General features: G+C 36.2%; 1 protein-coding gene across 5 annotated transcripts in view; it reads left to right on the forward strand.

Moving 5' to 3' along the window:
- meis2a (Meis homeobox 2a) overlaps positions 1–19,808 on the forward strand; it is a 165,272-nt gene that overhangs the window by 20,432 nt on the left and 125,032 nt on the right. For all 5 annotated transcript variants that reach the window (XM_088355160.1, XM_088355162.1, XM_088355161.1 and 2 more), the window contains exon 7: positions 6,640–6,754. In XM_088355160.1, coding sequence (XP_088211286.1) covers positions 6,640–6,754 — 115 coding nt within the window. The remainder of the gene's footprint in view (positions 1–6,639; positions 6,755–19,808) is intronic.

Below are 19,808 nucleotides of genomic sequence, written 5' to 3' on the forward strand. Positions count from 1 at the left end.
ACTATTTTTAAGATGAACTAAGATTAATCCACGATTAATTTACTTTAGGATTAATACCCATTATTTTCTAATAACAGATGAATCTATACTTAATCAATTGACTAGTTATTCGGTCCCCATTATAATGAATTCGGCCATAACATATTGCCAACTATTTTTAAGATGAACTAAGATTAATCCACGATTAATCTATTTAAGGATTAATTACCCATTATTTTCTAATAACAGATGAATCTATACTTAATCAATTGACTAGTTATTCGGTCCCCATTATAATGAATTCGGCCATAACATATTGCCAACTATTTTTAAGATGAACTAAGATTAATTCACGATTAATCTATTTAAGGATTAATTACCCATTATTTTCTAATAACAGATGAATCTATACTTAATTAATTGATTAATTATTTGGTCCCCATTATGATGAATTCGGCCATCACGAATTGCCAACTATTTTAAAGATGAACTAAGATTAATCCACGATTAATTTACTTTAGGATTAATTACCCATTATTTTCTAATAACAGATGAATCTATACTTAATCAATTGACTAGTTATTCGGTCCCCATTATAATGAATTCGGCCATAACATATTGCCAACTATTTTTAAGATGAACTAAGATTAATCCACGATTAATCTATTTAAGGATTAATTACCCATTATTTTCTAATAACAGATGAATCTATACTTAATTAATTGACTAATTATTCGGTCCCCATTATCGTATGATCAATTCGGCCATTACTAATTGCCAACAATTTTTAAGATGAACTAAGATTAATCCACGATTAATTTACTTCAGGATTAATTACCCATTATTTGAAAAAAACATATGGATCCATACCTAATGAATTGACTAATTATTCCGTCCCCATTATCGTATGATCAATTCGGCCATTACAAATCGCCAACTATTTTTAAGATGAACTAAGATTAATCCACGATGAATTGATTAATCGATGAAGTGATCAATCAATGAATTGATTAATTGATTTAAAATGAATCAGTCATTTGTAATAAAGGAGGAATCTACAATTAGTTTTGATTTCGAGCACACACAAAATTTGAATAAATGATAAATACACAATTAATTAATCTCCAAATGATTTGCCGATTATTTTGGATAATCATCATCGACATTTCTCTCATTTTCAAATCAAAAACCCACTATTTTTAGATTTGATTAATCAACAGTTAGTCAATTTTGAAATTAATCACCAACTATTTTTAAATGAAGGATCAATCGGCAATTGGTTAATTATTCAAATTAATTAGACACTGACTTTTCAATTGATTAATCCACAATCAATCCATTTGACTAATTGATTCCATAATTAATTGATGATTAAAAGTATACAGCCACCGTTTTTTCTAATAAATTAATTAACAATTAATTCATGTTCAAATGAATAATTCATTCATTTATGAATTGATGAAATAATCATTCAAAAATATCTACAAAAAATAACAGTGTCCGCCATGTTTATCGATTTTTAAATTATGCATTGCTAGACTAAATTAGGGGTCAGAAACCTCCGGTTCTAGGGCCGCATGTGAGTCTTCAGCGCTGTGTGGTGGTTCTCTTTACGATTAATATTGAAAAAAGTTTATAAAAGGCTTTTAACTTTTTGCGGCTCCAGAATATATAAAATATCGATAAACGGACATTTTATTTCGTACACACCGCATTCTTTCTTTCTTAGCAAATTGGCGAAAGCGGTGTAACGGGAACTAACGAGGAAGTTCATTTTTGTGGGCAGGGCCGTTTGTTTTCCTTGGTTGGGCTAAGTATCTCACTAGCTAGCTAGCTAGCTAGGTTTCGATTTCTCTGTCCAGCCAGCAATCTGTTTGTCTAACTAGCTGATTTCTGTCCATCAAGCTAGCTGACTTTTCATCTGCCTTTCTAACTAGCTAGCTAGTTGTTTTCCTGTATGGCTAGCTGCTCCCTGTCAAATGAGCTATTTAGCCATTTGCTTCTATGGGTAGCTAGCAGTCTATTTCTGTGTCTAACTAAGTTGGTAGTTACTCAAATTTGTCTTTTTAGACTGCTATATTTCCATTTACCTAACTAGATAGTTGTTTATCTGTTCTCTAGCTGGCGAGTTGAATGTCTGTGTGTCTTACTAGCTAGGTAGTAGTTATCTGTTTGTCTTTCTAGCTAAGCTGCTCTCTCTCCATCTAAGTAGCTGGCTTGCTAATTGTCTAACTAGCTCGCTGGTTGTTTTTCTGGTTGTGTCTAGCTTGCTGCTATCTTTCCATTTTGTCAGCTAGCTAGCTGTTGATCTGTTTCTAAAGCTGTATCACTAGCTAGTTAATTACTTATCTGTTTGTTTGACTAGTTATCTGCTATTGGTCCGTTTAGCTTACAAGCTAGCAGTTTATCTCTTCCTAGAGCTAAGTATATGTCTATTGGTGTGTCTGTTTATCTGTTTGTCTTTGTAGCCAACTATTCTCTACGTCTAGGTAGCTGGCTTTCGATTTGTCTAACTAGCTAGCTAGTTGTTGTCCCGGTTGTATGTCTTGCTTGCTGCTATCTTTCCTTTTTTTCAGCTAGCTAGCTGATGATCCATTTCTAAAGCGGTGTAGTTGTCTATCTGTTTGTATCACTAGCTAGTTAGTTACTTATCTGTTTGTCTGACTAGTTTTCTGCTTTTGGTCCATTTAGCTAACTAGCTAGCAGTTTATCTGTTCCTAGAGCTAGTTATATGTCTATTGGTGTTTCTGTTTATGTTCGTCTTTCTAGCTAAGCTGCTCTCTTCATCTAGGTAGCTAGCTTTCTATTTGTCAAACTAGCTAGCTCGTTGTTTTTCTGCTTGTCTGGCTAGCTTGCTACTATCTTTCCTTTTAGTCAGCTAGCTAGCTGATAATCCATTTCTAAAGCTGTCTAGTTGTCTATCTGTTTGTATCACTAGCTAATTAGTTACTTATCGTTTTTTCTGACTAGTTATCTGCTATCTGTTCGTTTAGTTTACTAGCTAGCAGTATATCTGTTCCTAGAGCTAGCTAACGTCTATCGGCATGTCTGTTTATCTGGTTGGCTTTCTAGCCAGCTGACCTCTCCTATCTAGGTGGCTAGCTCGCTAGGTTTTTAGCTGTTTCCGTAGCAAGCGGGCTGTCTCTCTTTTATTAGCTAGATAGTTGTTTATGGTTTTGTTTGTCTTGCTAAGCCGCTGTCTGTCCATGTCGGTAGCTGGACAGCTAGCTATCCATATGGGGAGAGACATTTTTACGGCAACCGATTTTTCGGCAGGTGACGTAATTGGTAAAACGGAATCGGGCGAAGGAAATTCCAAGCCAGGCCTGCCGTCATGTGGCGCTGATAAAGCTTTTCCTGTGACAAGTCGGACTGGGCACAAGGGAAGGACTTTAAGTGAGGTCATCTTAAGAGCAAGGCTGTTAAGAAGAATTGGGACATTTTTTTCTCCCGTCTTTTGAGTGAAAATGGTTGGACTTTGAGAATCATTTTCTTCTTTAATTCACATAATTTTATTAAAATGTTTTTATATTTTTATTTTTTAGGCCATATATATATTATTTTTAAATGTATTTTTATTCAGTAATCAATTTTATTTAAATTGCAAGACATTTCTTTTATCATCGCTTTTTAAGCTAAAGCTATCCACGCTAAGATAGCTTGCAATGCTAGTTAGGAATGCTACCAAACAAGCTAGTGATGCTGTTTTGCCCATGAAGTCAGTGTTTTACCTTGTCCAATAGTCCGAAAATAAGAAAAATCCTACTTAAAATCAGCTAAATGAGCTGAAACAGCCCACATCTGCCAAATCAAATACTAGCAAGCTATAGAAACAGAATAAAAGCTAGCTCGTTAGCTAAATGAACGGATAACAGCCATCAAGAGAGTCATGCAGATAAACAACTAGCTATTTATCTTCTTTAACAGCCACATAGGCAGTTAGCTAGATAGATAGTTTGACGGATAGAACCTAGGTAGGCAGTCAAACAGATTAACAACTACCGAGTTAGCTAGATGGAAACAGTGGGGCAGATACCTAGCTATTAAGACTGTTCAAATGTTACCTAGCTTGTAACTATATAGAAAGGAGCCAACTAAACAGACAAAGAGCTAAACAACTACCAAGCTAGGTAGTTAGAGAGACAGTTAGACAGAAAGCTAGCTATAGAATCAGTTAAAAATGATAGCGAGCTAGCTAGCCACTTAGATTGACAGACGACTGCTAATAAAACAGACCAACAAATAAAGGACTACCTAGCTATAGAAACAGATAATACCTTATCTAGCCGGCCACCTAGTGGATAGAGGGAAGCTAGCGTTAACCGACAAACAGATAAACAACTACTCAACTAGACTAGTAAAACACCAAGCTAAAAAGACAGCAAAAAAATAGCTAACCATCCAACTAGATAATCAGTTTAGAGCCAGCTAGTCAAACTAACAAACAGATAAACAAATACCAAGTTAGCTAGATAGAGAAAAAGAGAGACATAAATAACGGGTGCTAAATTGTCAGCTAGTTAGCCACTTAGATAGACAGGTAGCTATCTATGTAAAAAGCTAAAAAGTTAGCCAGATAGCCACGTAGATGTATGAAGTACAGCTAAGTTCAACTGACAAAACTGATAAAAAACGACTTGGCTTATTGGGCAAACAGATAAACTAGCCAACATCTAGCTAGCCAGCTCAACAAATATTGACAGCTACCCAGCTATACAAACTAGCTGGCTATAGACAAAGATAGATAGCTAGCCTCCAAGATGGATAGAGATCAGCTAGCGTTGACAGTCAAAAAGATAAAAAACTCCTTAGCTTGTTATATAAAGACATAAATAGCTGGGTAGCTATCTAATTCAGCTAAATGTAAAGGTAGCAGCTAACAGACAAACAACTAGCTAGCCAGATAGTTGGACAAACAGCTAGCCAGATATGAAAACCGACAAGTTGTGGTTCCTTTCTCTTTGTGGCCATTTACAAAACATGTTTCTACTCGGCTCTCCATTAAGCCACGCGTGCTAGCGCATAAAATGCGCTGTAGGCGTGCGCACATTTTTGGCAGATTAGCAAGAGAATGGCTGTCATATCGTATTTTGTTTTTTGACAGCCGCCATGATTTATGACGACTGCGGTGTGTTTGGACGTCTCACCTCCGTGTTCCGCACTTGACGCGGAAGTCTCGCTAGCTAGCCCTGCAATAACACACAAAAAGAAGTGTGTGTCGAAAATTAGGCGGCAGAGCTGGTCGTGCTAGCTTTTCGATTGCGCTATTTTAGAGCGGTTGCCAGATGCTGCTCGGCTTGTTTTTTTGTTCTCGGTTTGTTTGGCATTTGTTTTAGCCTACATTCCCAAATGCTTTGTTTTGGCAATGGAGACTTTGTTATTTCCAAAAGATTGACAGGGTTACAAATTGTAATTGTTAAAAATAGAGGCATAGGTAGCTCACTAGGTAGCAAGCTAGGTGTGTATTTCTCTGTTGCCTATTTAGCTAGCTGGCTTTAAAGTGTTTGTCTAACTAGCCAGCTGTTTTTTGCCTGCCTAGCTCGCAGCTATTTGTTCATTTATCTAGCTAACTTGCTGCTTTTCTGTTTCTTAAGCTAGTTAGCTTTATATTTGTGTGTCTAACTAGCTAGATAGTTGTTTATCTTTGTCTTTTTAGCTAGCTATCTGTCTATTTTGTTTCTGTTCCTATGGCTAGCTCCTCCCTGTCAAATTACCTAGCTAGCCAGGTAATCATTTGTCTCTATGGCTGGCTGGCTATCTATTCGTGTTTCTAACTAGCTAGTTAGTTATTCATCTTTGTCCCTCTGCTAACTAGCTGTTTGCTCAGTAGTTGACTATATGAACATCAGTGTGTCTACTAACTAGGTAGTTGTTTATTTGTTTATCTTTCCAGCCAAGCTGTTCTCTGTCAATCTAGGTAGCTCTCTCTTTCTGTATAATTATCTATCTAGTTGATTAATTCAGTTTCTCTAACTTGCTGCTATCTGTTTATCCATTTCTATGGCTGTAGAGTTGATAATCTGTTAGCATCACTACTGTAGTAAAATAGTTATTCATCTGTTTATTTGAGTAATGATCTAGTATCTGTCCATTTAGCTGACTAGCTAGCTGTTTGTTCCTTTAGCCAACACATTGTCTATTAATGTGTCTAACTAGCTAGGTAGTTTTATATCTGCTTGTTTACTAGCTAGCTTCTCTCTGCCATTAGGTAGATAGCTAGCTAGCGTTTTGGCGATTTATATAGAGAGTTATCTATCTCTTTAACTAGCTAGCTAGTTGTTTATCCTTATGTGCGTCTGGCTAGCTGCTCCCTGTCCATCTTAGTTGCTAGCTAGCTTTTTAGCTTCCTGTCCCTTACTACCTGGCTATCTGTTAATTTATATGTCTCTCTACTTAGCTAGCCACCTAGCTTTTCAACTGTGTTTCTAACTACCTAAAGTTTTTTTTTTTTAATCTCTTTGGCTATCTTGCTAGCTGATATTTATTCACTTGTTTAGCTCTCCCAATAGCTCTCTGTCTATTTGTTCAATAAGCTAGCTAGTTAACTTTGTATATAATAAATTAGCAGGTTGGCTAGCTACCACACTTGATTTGACCAAATTATGCTAAATGTAGGCCAGTTAAAGAAAGTTACTTACGAACTGTTTTGTGTTTTCGTAGAACCCGGCGTCCTGGAGAGACCACGATGATGCTACATCTACGCACTCGGCTGGGACTCCGGGGCCCTCTAGTGGGGGCCACGCCTCGCAGAGTGGGGACAACAGCAGCGAACAAGGTGAGGACCGTTGCCGTGACAACCCACATTTCGTATACACCGGAACATAATTGATTTTCGACTGGAAAAATCGAAGGTTTTTTTTTAAATATTTTTAAATTTTTCGAGGCCATGAAGAAAATAATTATAAAAGCTAAATATAAAATATATTGACGCTATATTGTGTACATTGTAGATTTATTTTATTTTTTTTTACCTAAAAATGAACTCTAATTTCGGACGTGTGTTATACTCAAGGTTGTACGGTAAATCTAAAAAACCAAATAACGGAATGAATAAATCTTAACAAATAAAAACACAGGTAAAAACAAAATAAGTAAGAAAAATAATTTTGGATGATTAGGTAAGTAAATAAATACACGAATATTCAGTACATACATAAAAAAATGGTAAATAAATACATAGATAAATAGAAACAGGAAAATTAAGTAAACAAATAAATAAAAAAGGGTTATATACAAATATGTAAAGTTTAAAAAAATGAAAAAGGTTCAAATGTAATTAATAATAGAAATAATAAAACAATACATCGATATTAACTCAATAAATAATATATATAAATAATTACATGAATATGAAATGAATAAAGAAATATATAAAAGTGAATCCATACAAAATAAATAAATTTTAAGTAATTAAATGAATAAATCATTGGACATATAATTCATCGAATAAATACATAAATACGAAGTAGACAAACAAAAAATGACATAGATAATAGGTAGATAAAAAAATAAAATCAGATAAATTAATACACAAATTGATAAATATCATAAATTATGGAATGTGAATAAATGACAAATAAATATAACGTCAACAAACATGGAATAAATAAATACATGCATAAATATTAAGTAAGGCAGCACGGCGGCGCAGTGGTTAGCGCTTGTGCGGCACAGTTCATGTCATGGGAACCTGTCGTGGGTTCAAATCCAGCTCAAGACTTCCTGTGCAGAGTTTGTATGTTCTCCCCCGTGCTTGCGTGGGTTTCCTCCCACATTCCAAAAAACATGCATTTCAGGTGAATTGGCCGGTCCAAATTGTCCCTAGGTGTGAATGAGCGAATGCGTTGTCTGTCCCTGTGTGCCCTGCGATTGGCTGGCAACCAGTTCAGGGTGTCCCCTGCCCACTGCCCGGAGATGGCTGGGATGGGCTCCAGCCCCCCGCGACCCCAATGAGGATAAGCGGTACGGCTGATGAGATGAGATAAATATTAAGTACATCGATAAATTCATAATCGGATAAACAAATCATTGAATAAATAAAAAAACGACATGAATAATAAATCAATAAAAAAGGAATAAATACACAACAAATAAATAATCTTCATTATAACATGTACAAATCAATTAAAAAAACTATAAATAAGTCCATTTACTTTTATTTTTTATCCTTAAATCAAGAATTTCAAATGTCAATTCAAGTCTCCAAAATAGATCACTCCATCGGTCAAAATCTTCCTGTATAAACACGAGGTTCACCTCTGGAAATTTGCTGTATTTTCGTCTCTCAGTAGTTTATTATAGCGATATCAAATAGTTATTTTAAGGGTAGCCATTTTTTTTTGAAAATTCCAAGTCGGACAAAAAAAAAAATGTTCCATTGTATACGAATCTCGTCATCGCCTTTCAATACCCCCCCCCCCCCTCCTTGCTACCCGCCCCCATTTCCCATGATCCCCCCTTTTGACTGGCGTCCACGCCACCGTTACTATTTCGAGCTTTCCGACAAAAGCCGGTGACTAACGTGTTTTTTCTGCCAGTTCTCTAAAAAAAATATGATCCTAAAGAATATATATATATATTTTTATAAAAGAATCTCATTTCTTTTAGTGTGAAGGAGCACACAAGCTGCCAAACGGGAAGAAAGCCTTTCAAAATAAAGCTATTGGAAAGTGCTACGTGTCGGTCACGCTAGCTGTCGGATTTAAGAAAATAAATGTGTTGAAATGTATCTCTTTTTACGCGAGTGACACGCTTTTCTGTGAAATTTCATCATCGATAGAGAGTGATATGGTTTTCTGACACTAGAGGGCGTGGGTTTTTCACGTTGCCGAAATAATGACTTATACACCGAAGAAGAACATATATTAACTCGGGTTTGGTTAAAATCGAATGGATATACGCCACAGGTGTCAAACAGGCGGCCCGCGGGCCAGATCAGACCCGCTAAGGGATTGAATCCGGCCCGCGAGACAACACTCAGAGAAGCGCAAGAGAAAAACGAGCTGCAGGTTGAAATAGGTCCACTTGATGTTGGCAAAGCCAGGTGCCTCGAACAAAGACACTGTGCTTGTATTTGTTTTTTTCTTTCTCTCTCTCTCTCTCTCTCTCTCTTTCTCTCTCTCTCTTTTCCACCCCTTTTCTCCCACTCTCTGTCTCTGTCTCTTTCACTCTCTGTGTCTATTTTTCTCTCCCTTTGTTGCTCTTTGTCTCTTTCTCTCTCTCTTTCTTTTCCATCCCTTTTCTCCCACTCTCTGTCTCTGTCTCTTTCACTCTGTGTCCCTATTTTTCTCTCCCTTTGTTGCTCTTTGTCTCTTTCTCTCTCTCTTTCTTTTCCATCCCTTTGCTCCCACTCTCTGTCTCTGTCCCTTTCACTCTGTGTCCCTATTTTTCTCTTCCTTTATTGCTCTTTGTTTCTCTCTCTCTCTCTCTCTCTCTCTCTCTCTCTCTCTCTCTCTCTCTCTCTCTCTCTCTCTCTCTCTCTCTCTCTCTTCCACCCCTTTTCTCCCACTCTCTGTCTCTTTCACTCTGTGTCCCTATTTTTCTCTTCCTTTGTTGCTCTTTGTTTCTTCCTCTCTCTCTTTCTTTTCCACCCCTTTTCTCCCACTCTCTGTCTCTGTCTCTTTCTGTGTCTCTATTTTTCTCTTCCTTTGTTGCCCTTTGTCTCTTTCTCTCTCTGTGTCTTTTTAACTTCCTTTTTTCCTTTTCTCTTTCTTTCTTCCTACCCTTCGCACTTTATTTTCTCTTTTCTCTCCTTCTGTCTTTCTATTTCTCTTTGGATTTCTTTCTTCCTCTCCCTTTCTTTCCCCCTCTCTCACGACTTATCTTGTTATCTCTTTTGTTGGGGAAAAGAAAGACAGAAACAAAGAAATCCAAAGAGATATAGATAGAGAGAAAGAGAAGGAGAGAAAGAGAGAAGGGGAGAAAGAAGGGGAAAGCAAGAGAGAGAGAGTAAGAGATAAAAGAATAAGAGAATAGGAAAAAAGGAAGAGATAGCAAAAGAAGGTGAAAAGACAAAGAGAGTGAAAGAGACAAAGAGGAACAAAGAAAGAGAAAACGAGAGACAGAGAGATAGAGAGTGAGATAAAAAGAGAGGAAGAGAAAGAGAGTGAGAGAGAGAGAAAGAAATACAAGTACAGCGTTTGTGAGACACACCTGATTTTGGCAACATCGAGCGAACACATTTCAACCTGCAGCTCGTTTTTCTCCTGCGCTTCTCTGAGCATTATCCCGCGGGGGCCTGATCTGGCCCGCAGGCCACCGGTTCGACACCCCTGATCCACACAAACACTCGTTTTCCCGATAAGCGATCAAAGATATGGATGTCTCACTCGGCTTACCCGACCACAGATTTTTGTGGTCATCGTGACTCGGTAGCTCGGCAACCGCTGAGGTGAACTCTATCGATCCGAGGTTTTCAGTTTGGACGAATTTTTTGGAGCGAAAAATCACGTCAGCGATAATAAATATAATCTAAACTTCCATTGAATTTTAATCTAATCCAAATTTATATATAAATCCCCCAGTTGCATGTGTGTATGTTCGTACGTGGCTTATAAACTCAAAAACGACTCAACCGATTTTTGTGGAAATATACACAGTTGTACCTTAGGCTTCTGGGAATGTTTTTAGCTAGTTTCCTTGTGAAGGCACAACAAAATTTCTTTTTTTCCACATTTTTTTTCTATCAAATAAGACTACAATTCGATTTTTTTCCCTTGACAAACCTACTTATCTCTAGAGTAAATTAGTTTTGAAAAACAGCCCCAAAACTGGGTCTTATCAACCCAAATAATGGATTAGCCCACCTCCAAATCTGATTGGGTTATTTTTGACCCAATTACCGTACACTCTGGACTATAAGCCACACTGAATTATAAGGCGCGATATATTCTCTCATGTATTGGGCGGATCAGCTTTTTGTAAGCAAGGAAATTAAATAAAAGAAAGAATTTGGCATAGTGAGTTTTTATTGGTACAGTCATCTCCTGTTCTCTTTGCAAGTTCAAAATCCATTGGTGTCTTCTCTCATGATTCTAAATGTCTACAACACGATAAACCTACCAGCAGCATTTAAACAAAGCCTATACAACATGGACAGTACTTTGTTCCTTATCTCTTGTTTTCCTTATATCCTCACTGTAAAATGTGGACCTGGAGTGCCACGTCCAATTTCACAATATATTCCATGTTGTAACAATGACAATAAAGGTATATTCTATTCTATTCTAATGTCCTTGCAGAAACAGCTGTCGAATTGCTATTTTGGTTTGATTTTTTTCAAAATAAAAGCGACTTAGAAGCGCCGTGTTGCAGCAGTGCAAAGAGCAACGGGGATAATGGCTAGGGGCGGGGGTTGGCGAACGGGGGGCGCGGGGTGGAAAGAAATGCACTGCCTATTGATTATCTTGCACACATAAGTACAAGTGACCTGTAATCCACAGAGCACTTATCGACTGCTATCCGCAGCGTACGTATCCAGTAACAGTCGATCGATGGCGGGCCAAAGACGGTTACCGTACGCCGATTTGAGGCGGGACGGCCCCGCGCCTCACCCGCGTTGCCTGTCAACAACAATAATCCGAATAAAAGTCTGAGAAAATGCTCATAAAAACCCGAGACGTCGTACGGTCGATTGAATTAATCGGAGCGGCTAATAAAAGGGAAGCTAACATAACGAAATTTTTGCTTCGGTGTTATATTTTGTGTGTTTATGGTTCGTATAAGTAAACTCATTTGAACTCGGGGGCCACACCATAGAACAGACATTCTGTCAGGGGCCGGACGAGTAGATTAAAGAGAAAGAAAAAGAGAGATAAAGAAATAAGAGAAAGAGGGAGGGAAAAGGAGAGAGGGCAGGACAAAGAAAGAGAGAGAGGGAGAGGGAGAGAGCGTGAGAAACAAAAGATAAAAAGTCTTGGGAGAGGGGGAAAAGAAAGGGAGAGGAAATCCAAAGAGAAATAGAAAGACAGAAGGAGAGAAAAGAGAGAAGAAAGCGCGAAGGGTAGGAAGAGAGAAAGAGAAAAGAGAGAAAAGGAAAAAGGGAAGTTAGAGCAAAAGAGGTTAAAAGACACATAGAGAAAGAGACAAAGAGCAACAAAGGAAGAGAATAAGAGACACAGAGAGTGAAAGAGACAGAGACAGAGTGGGAGAAAAGTGGTGGAAAAGAGAGAGAGAGAGAGAGAGAGAGAGAAACAAAAGATAAAAAGTCGTGAGAGAGGGGGAAAAGAAAGGGAGAGGGAGTAAGAAATCCAAAGAGAAGTAGAAAGACAGAAGGAGAGAAAAAAAGAAAAGAAAGTGCAAAAGGTAAGAAGAGAGAAAGAGAAAAGAGAGAAAAGGAAAAAAGGAAGTTAGAGCAAAAGAGGTTAAAAGACACAGAGAGAGAAAGAGACAAAGAGCAACAAAGGAAGAGAATAAGAGACACAAAGAGTGGAAGAGACAGAGACAGAAAAGGGGGGGAAAAGAGAGAGAGAGAGCGGGAGAGAGAGAAATAAATACAAGCACAGTGTCTTTGTTCGAGGCACCTGGCTTTGCCAACATCAAGTTGACATATTTCAACCTGCAGCTCATTTTTCTCTTGCGCTTCTCTGAGTGTTGTCTCGCAGGCCGGATTCAACTCCTTAGCAGGCCTGATCTGGCCCACGGGCCGCCTGTTTGACACCTGTGCTCTATATAGATAAATAAAGTTGAGTTTGACTTACTTATGGAAAATGGGCTTCAAGAGTTCGGCGACTTCCTCCTCCGTGGTAGAAAGTGGATGAAAAACAAGCCATCCAAACATTTTCTCAACCGCATCAAGCTTTCTTATTCCACTCTCACTTTTAAAGAATCGGCTTGCTTTCTCTTTACACTTTACACCAACCCTATTGAATGGATGCACGAGATATTGGAAGGGGAATGACCTCACGTGCGGTCCCTTCTCAAGGTTTCTTTATTTTCCTCATGTTGAGGTTTTTGAGTTTTTCCTTGCCCCTGTGTAGGTTTAGATCAGGGGATGGTGTCATAATAACCTGTAGTTTGCAATAATTTGTGGTCTGTGCAGCCCTTTGAGACTCCTTGTGATTAAGGGCAATACAAATAAACATGACTTGATATTAAACATAAAATAATAATAACATAATATAATATGCTCCATAAAGATAAATATAGTTGAGTTCAACTTACTTTGGGGATATGTTTGTCAAGAGTTCCTCCTCCGTGGGAAAAAGTAGCCCAAAAAAGTGTTCCTTTTTTATGTGACCATTTTCTCAACCGCAACAATCTTTCTTATTCCACTTTCATTTCAAAAGAAACAGCTCGCCCCTTCTTTACACCAACCATATTAAATGGATGCACGAAATATTCAACAATGAAAATGTTAAAGTTCTTAGCGCGCTGGAGATACAGTATAGTAGGTTTACACACTAACTAGGAAGGGCAAAATGGAAGGTTAGGGAGAGTCCTGCGATTGGGTCCCTGCAGCCAGTGGTTTGGTGCGCCTCTCTTTGTGACCCCCGTGCGCCTCATTTTTCACATTCTTGCAATTACGTTAACGCTTCGAGCGCTCGTAGCTACTTGCGCCCCCCCCCAACCTGCGGTCCCGCCTCAAATTCCGCAGAGCCGGTCCACTGAGAAAAGGTAATGGGGTCTTTAACGGCTTGGCCCCTGTTAAAAGGGGTGAGGACCGGGATCAGGTCCGATGGATGGCCTTTTTCTCGCCGGCGGAACAGAATTCGTTTTCGGTTTTTCAACCCTGGGCAAGAATCAAGGCCGTAGGTTTGGTCTGGGCATTGGTGGGGATATAGCATATTTTGATTACATTTTTTGGGGGTCAGGACCAGAACGGAAACAGAACCCAATCGCATAACGTTTCTCACAAGTTTATGGAGATGGAGAGAGGAAGGCCAGCGCCTGCGATTCGGTGCTCGCTAGACGCGGGAAGCAAGTCGCTCTCGGATTGTGATCCGAATACGGAAGTGGATCTTCCGTAGCGGGCGATGGCGGTGTCAGGGATGGAAAAACAGGTCGAGAGCTGGGACAGGAGAGCAAAAACGGGATCGGAAACGAGTCGTAAGCCAGGATGGGAGAGTAGACGTTGTCGGGATCAAAATGGGTCGTCACTGGAGACAGACAGGAGCAAAAAAACGGGACAGGTGGGAGTCAGGGTCGAAAAAGGCTTGCCTTGTATACACAGAGGTTCGCAGACGGACTGACAAAAGGGGGCTGACAGGACTGGGTTCTAATAGTGACAGGGAGCCAATCAGATGAATCACATCAGTAATCATGAGAATTTCCCTTTAAACACATTTTCACTTTATTTTTTTAATTGTTCTCTAATTTGTTATCATTTTTGAAATTTTATTTTATTATGTATTCTTTGCTTTTTATTCCTGTATTTTTTTTTTTTTAATTAAATCAAAAATTATATATTTTCAGTAATTCAAAAGAAACATTTGCAATATTGTATTATGTGAAAAACACAACGATGTCATATCATAGTTTTAATCGAAAAAAAAAAATATTTAGTCTTGTTTATTATAATCATTATTAATTAGTATTGTTATTATCAATTTATTATCAATAATAATCATATTACTGTGATCAATTCTGTGTTTTTCATCCATCCATTTTCAAAATCTATGAAACTTTATCGCTCTATCACTGTTTATTTTTTATTTTAACTATCCTAGAATAAGCTTTTGCAATATTGTATCATTTAAAAAAACACTTAATTTCATTATTTATTTATTTTTCTAATTTGTTTTCCCGATATTTTCTATAGTTATTATTATTAGCAGTAGCAATAATAGTTATTATTATTATTTTTATTCCAGTTAATAATTATGATCAGATTTTTTTCTTTTTTTATTGTATTTATAAATGTTTATTATTTTTTTATAATTAATACTATTTTTTTTTTCAATATTTATATCTTAATATTTTAGGTTAAACTTAAACTATTAATCAGATTTATACATATATTTTTTTCAAACATGAATTATCTGCAATATTTTATAATGACAAAAACACGTTATACCGAACGTATTTTTACTAAAATAATGTTTTATTTTTATTTTTTTTTAATTTTTTATCGATTTCCTTATAAATCTGATATTTTAATTATGTTTCGAAGTAATTAAAAGTTGTTTGCACATAGATCCGTTGAGCAGAGGATAAAGAATATGTGCCAAATGCTTTGTTTGCTTCTGCTTGTGTTTAAATACTGAGTTATCTAAATGCGTTTTATAATTATCATTAAACACATAAACGCTAGTTCCCGTTAGCATTTCAATGATGTTCAACCCCGCGTGTTAGCATCATGCTAGCATAGAGAAAGAAAATGGATGTGCATAGCCTCATCAATTTGTCTTTACGGAACTCTTGGAGAAAATAAGTTGGCTGCTGTTGGCATAGTACTCTCCTCGACCTCTCACGTTTAAGGAGGGGCGAGGGTTTGTATGGGGGGGGGGCGCTAGGGATGCTAGCGGGATGCTAGCTGGCAGCGCAACTCACCTCCGCCCGAGTGTGTGCTCTGAAGCCTTGCCAAAAAACAATTATACACGAGCGCTAGCGTGTTTTCACCTCCTCCTCCAGGAGACGTTTATTGCCCAACAGTTAAGAACAAGAAACTTATGGCCATGCTGAGTTCAAGGGAGTCGGGAAAGTACAACATTTGTTGCATGTTGTTTGGGGGATTTAGCATTTTGGGGAAGTATTAGCATGACTTTAAAAAGTTCATTTTCATCCTTTAAGGACTCAGATTGACTTCTAACCTACGTACTCAAAACTTTTTATGACAGTTTAGGATTATTTAAGATTATTATTTAAAAAAAAAATGCGCATTTGACTGGAACAAAACCGAAAATCTCCGAGCAGTCTCATATAACTTAAAAAAAATTAGCGAGTTGTATCCACTTTATTTCAAGGGGGTCACAATTTTTCAAAAGTCCAATTTTATAGTTTTTTTTTTTTAATATTTCCAGAGTTAAAGCGTTAACGCTTTAACTCACAAGTTAATTGTTAAAGCTTTAACTCCCAAGTTAATTGCTAAAGTTTTAACTCTCAGTCAAAATCTCACCTTTTGAAATATGCTTTAAGATACTTGTAACTAGCGGCTGTAACTGGAGATAATGAGGAACATTCAATCCTTTAACTCCCGAGTTAATGCAATAACTTTTCTGCGCACCAATGTATTTTTACGTATTATTTTTGTTGAAATATTTCTTTTTTAATCATAGAAAATATACAGACAAATATGTATGAAACACTTGGTTTTTTGAAATTAATGGAAATAATTACGAAGAAATTACTTTAAAGCTTTAAAGCAACTTTAACTCTTGAGTTAATGCAATAACTTTTCTGCACACCAATGTATTTTTACATATTATTTTGTCTGAATATATTTTCAATCATAGAAAATATACAAATATATATGAAATACTAGAAGGTTTTTGAAATTAATGGGAAAAAAATACTAAGAAATTACTTTAAAGCTTTAAAGCAACTTTAACTCCCGAGTTAATGCAATAACTTTTCTGCGCACCAATGTATTTTTACATATTATTTTTGTTTAAATATATATTCAATCATAGAAAATATACAAATATATATGAAATACTAGAAGGTTTTTGAAATTAATGGGGAAAAAAATACTAAGATATTACTTTAAAGCTTTAAAGCAACTTTAACTCTTGAGTTATTGCAGTACTTTTGGACAACAGCAATGTATTTTTACATATTATTTTTTTTGAATATATTTTCAATCATAGACAATATACAAATAAATATGAAATACTTGAAGATTTTTGAAAATAATGGAAAAAAATACTAAGAAATAACTTTAAAGCTTTAAAGCAATTTTAACTCGAGTTAATGCAATAACTTTTCTGCACACAAATGTATTTTTACATATTATTTTTGTTTAAATATATTTTTAATAATAGAAAATATACAAATATATATAAATTACTAAAAGGTTTTTGAAATTAATGAAAAAAAAAATACCAAGAAATTACTTTAAAGCTTTAAAGCAATTTAAACTCTTGAGTTAATGCAATAACTTTTCTGCGCACCAATGTATTTTTACATATTATTTTTGTTTAAATATATATTCAATCATAGAAAATATACAAATATATATGAATACTTGAATGTTTTTGAAATTAATGGAAAAAAATGACCTGATATTTCTTTAAAGCTTTAAAGCAATTTTAACTCGAGTTAATGCAATAACTTTTCTGCACACAAATGTATTTTTACGTATTTTTTTTGTTTAAATATATATTCAATCATAGAAAATATACAAATATATATGAAATACTTGAAGGTTTTTGAAATTAATGGAAAAAAAATACTAAAAAATCACTTTAAAGCTTTAAAGCAATTTTAACTCGAGTTAATGCAATAACTTTTCTGCACACAAATGTATTTTTACGTATTTTTTTTGTTTAAATATATATTCAATCATAGAAAATATACAAATATATATGAAATACTTGAAGGTTTTTGAAATTAATGGAAAAAAAATACTAAAAAATCACTTTAAAGCTTTAAAGCAATTTTAACTCGAGTTAATGCAATAACTTTTCTGCGCACCAATGTATTTTTATGCATTATTTTTGTTTGAATATTTTCTTAATCATAGAAAATATACAAATATGTATCAAATACTTGAAGGTTTTTGAAATTAATGGAAAAAGAAAATACTAAGAAATTACTTTAAAGCTTTAAAGCAATTTTAACTCGAGTTAATGCAATAACTTTTCTGCACACAAATTTATTTTTACATACTATTTTTGTTTGAATATATTTTAAATCATAGAAAATATACAAATACATTCGAAATACTACAAGGTTTTTGAAATGAATGAAAAAAAAAATACCAAGGAATTACTTTAAAGCTTTAAAGCAATTTTAACTCGAGTTAATGCAATAACTTTGGACAGCACCCTTGTATTAAATAACTATCAAAAAAAGAAAAAAACAATAGCTTATCATTTATTTAGCGTTATAAACACATGTAAAAAATTGAATATAAATCAATATATTTGACTCATTTTCCCTATTTATTTTGAAACACGTTAGCAAAAGCATAGCAACAATTAGCGACTTTAGCGGCTAGCCAGAGCTTTTATTTTTCGCAGTCGAAGAAAAACGTTTTGTAGCATTTTCCCCACAATTGAACAATCCCGTACGCTTTTGTGGAGGGGCCGACTCCCTGGGGCCCGTAGTGGGGGGGGGGGGGGGGGGGGGGGGGGACGCTAGTGCGAGGCCTCATGGTGTTATGGTGCATTTGTGTAAACGAGCGGGAAATGCGGTGAGAATTGGGGGGGGGCGGCCCTTTTCACCCCACCTGCTGTGTCGATTCACCCGTGCCAAAAAGTATTCTAGTAACAGTAATCATCACTTTCTAAAGAAGAAGGGAAGTTGTTTTTTTTCGTTACGGATTCGAAACGACAAAATATGGTGGGATTCTTTTTAGCTAGCTGGCTAGCTGGATAGTTAGCGGGTACTTTACATTTAGTTAGCTAAAATAAAATGGATGGTTTGTTCATGAACTAGTCCAAACATATACTCGTGTGACTCCATTTGTTATTAGCACGTAGCATGTTAGCATCTGGTACGGAGAGAGGGAATAGAAAGAAGGAAGAGAGAGCAAGAAAGACAGAGAGGGAGAGAGAAAATGTAGAGGAAAAAAGAAAAGAGAGAGAAAGAGAGAAAATAGAAAAAAAGAATAGAGAGCAAGAGAGAGAAAGGGATAAAAAAAATGTTACTCCTTTCGTTATCAGCATGTAGCATGTTAACATCCGGTACGGAGAGAGAGAATAGAAAAAAGGAAGGGAGAGCAAGAAAGACAGAGAGGGAGAGAGAAAATAGAAAAAAAGAAAAGAGAGTGTGAGAGAGAAACGGATAAAAAAAGGTAAAAAGAAAAGAGAGAGACAGACAGAGGGTAAGAGAGGGAAAAGGTAGAGAAAGAGAGAAAAATACCGATAAAAAAGAAAAAGAGAAAGAAAGGGAGAGAGAGAACATTGAAAAAAAAGAGATAGAGAGGGAGAGGGAAAATATAGAGGAAAAAAGAAAAGAGAGAGAGAGAGAGAGGGAGAGAGAAAAAAAATATAAAAAAAAGAAAAGAGAGCAAGAGAGAGAAGGGTTAAAAAGAAAAAGAGAGACAGAGAGGGGTATGGGAGGGTGAGAGAAAGAGAGAAAAATAGAAATAAAAAATAAAATGAGAGAAAGAGAGAGAGAGAGCATTGAGAAAAAAATAAAATTGAGAGATAGAGATATTGAAGGGGGGAAAAGAGCAAGAGAAAATAGAAAAACATTGCAAAGAGATAAAGAAGAGAGGGAGAGAGATAATATAGAGGAAAAGAGAGAGAGAGAGAGAATAGAAAAAAGAAAAGAGAGAGACAGAGAGTGGGTGAGAGAGAGAAATGTAGAGAAAGAGAGAAAAATGGAGAGAAAAAAGAAAAAGACAGAAAAAAAGAGAGAACATTGAGAAAAAAGGGAAAATAAAGAGATAGATAGATAGAAGGGGAGGGAGAGAGAGAGAGCGCGAAAATAGAGAAAAATAGAAAAGAAAGAAATAGAGAGGGAGAGAAAGACAGAGAGGAGAGAGATAAAGAGAGAGAGAGAAAAGAAATAGTTAAAAAAAGAGAGAGATGTTATGTTCGTTTTGCCGGAGATCAAAGAGATCAAAGCCAGGAGAGAAAGCTTACCACGTGTTGTGAGTCATCATTTGATTCCTATTTAGTTTCTTTTGTCTTTTATTAGCATATTTGGTATCGGAGTCATCCAAAAGTCATTGAAAGTAATCAAGTTAAAGTAACCCTACCCAACCCTGAGCGTTAGCGAGT

Source organism: Urocampus carinirostris, chromosome 15 (genome assembly GCF_059441175.1).
Source record: "Urocampus carinirostris isolate Australia breed hairy pipefish chromosome 15, RoL_Ucar_1.0, whole genome shotgun sequence".
In the NCBI taxonomy this organism is placed as follows: domain Eukaryota; kingdom Metazoa; phylum Chordata; class Actinopteri; order Syngnathiformes; family Syngnathidae; genus Urocampus; species Urocampus carinirostris.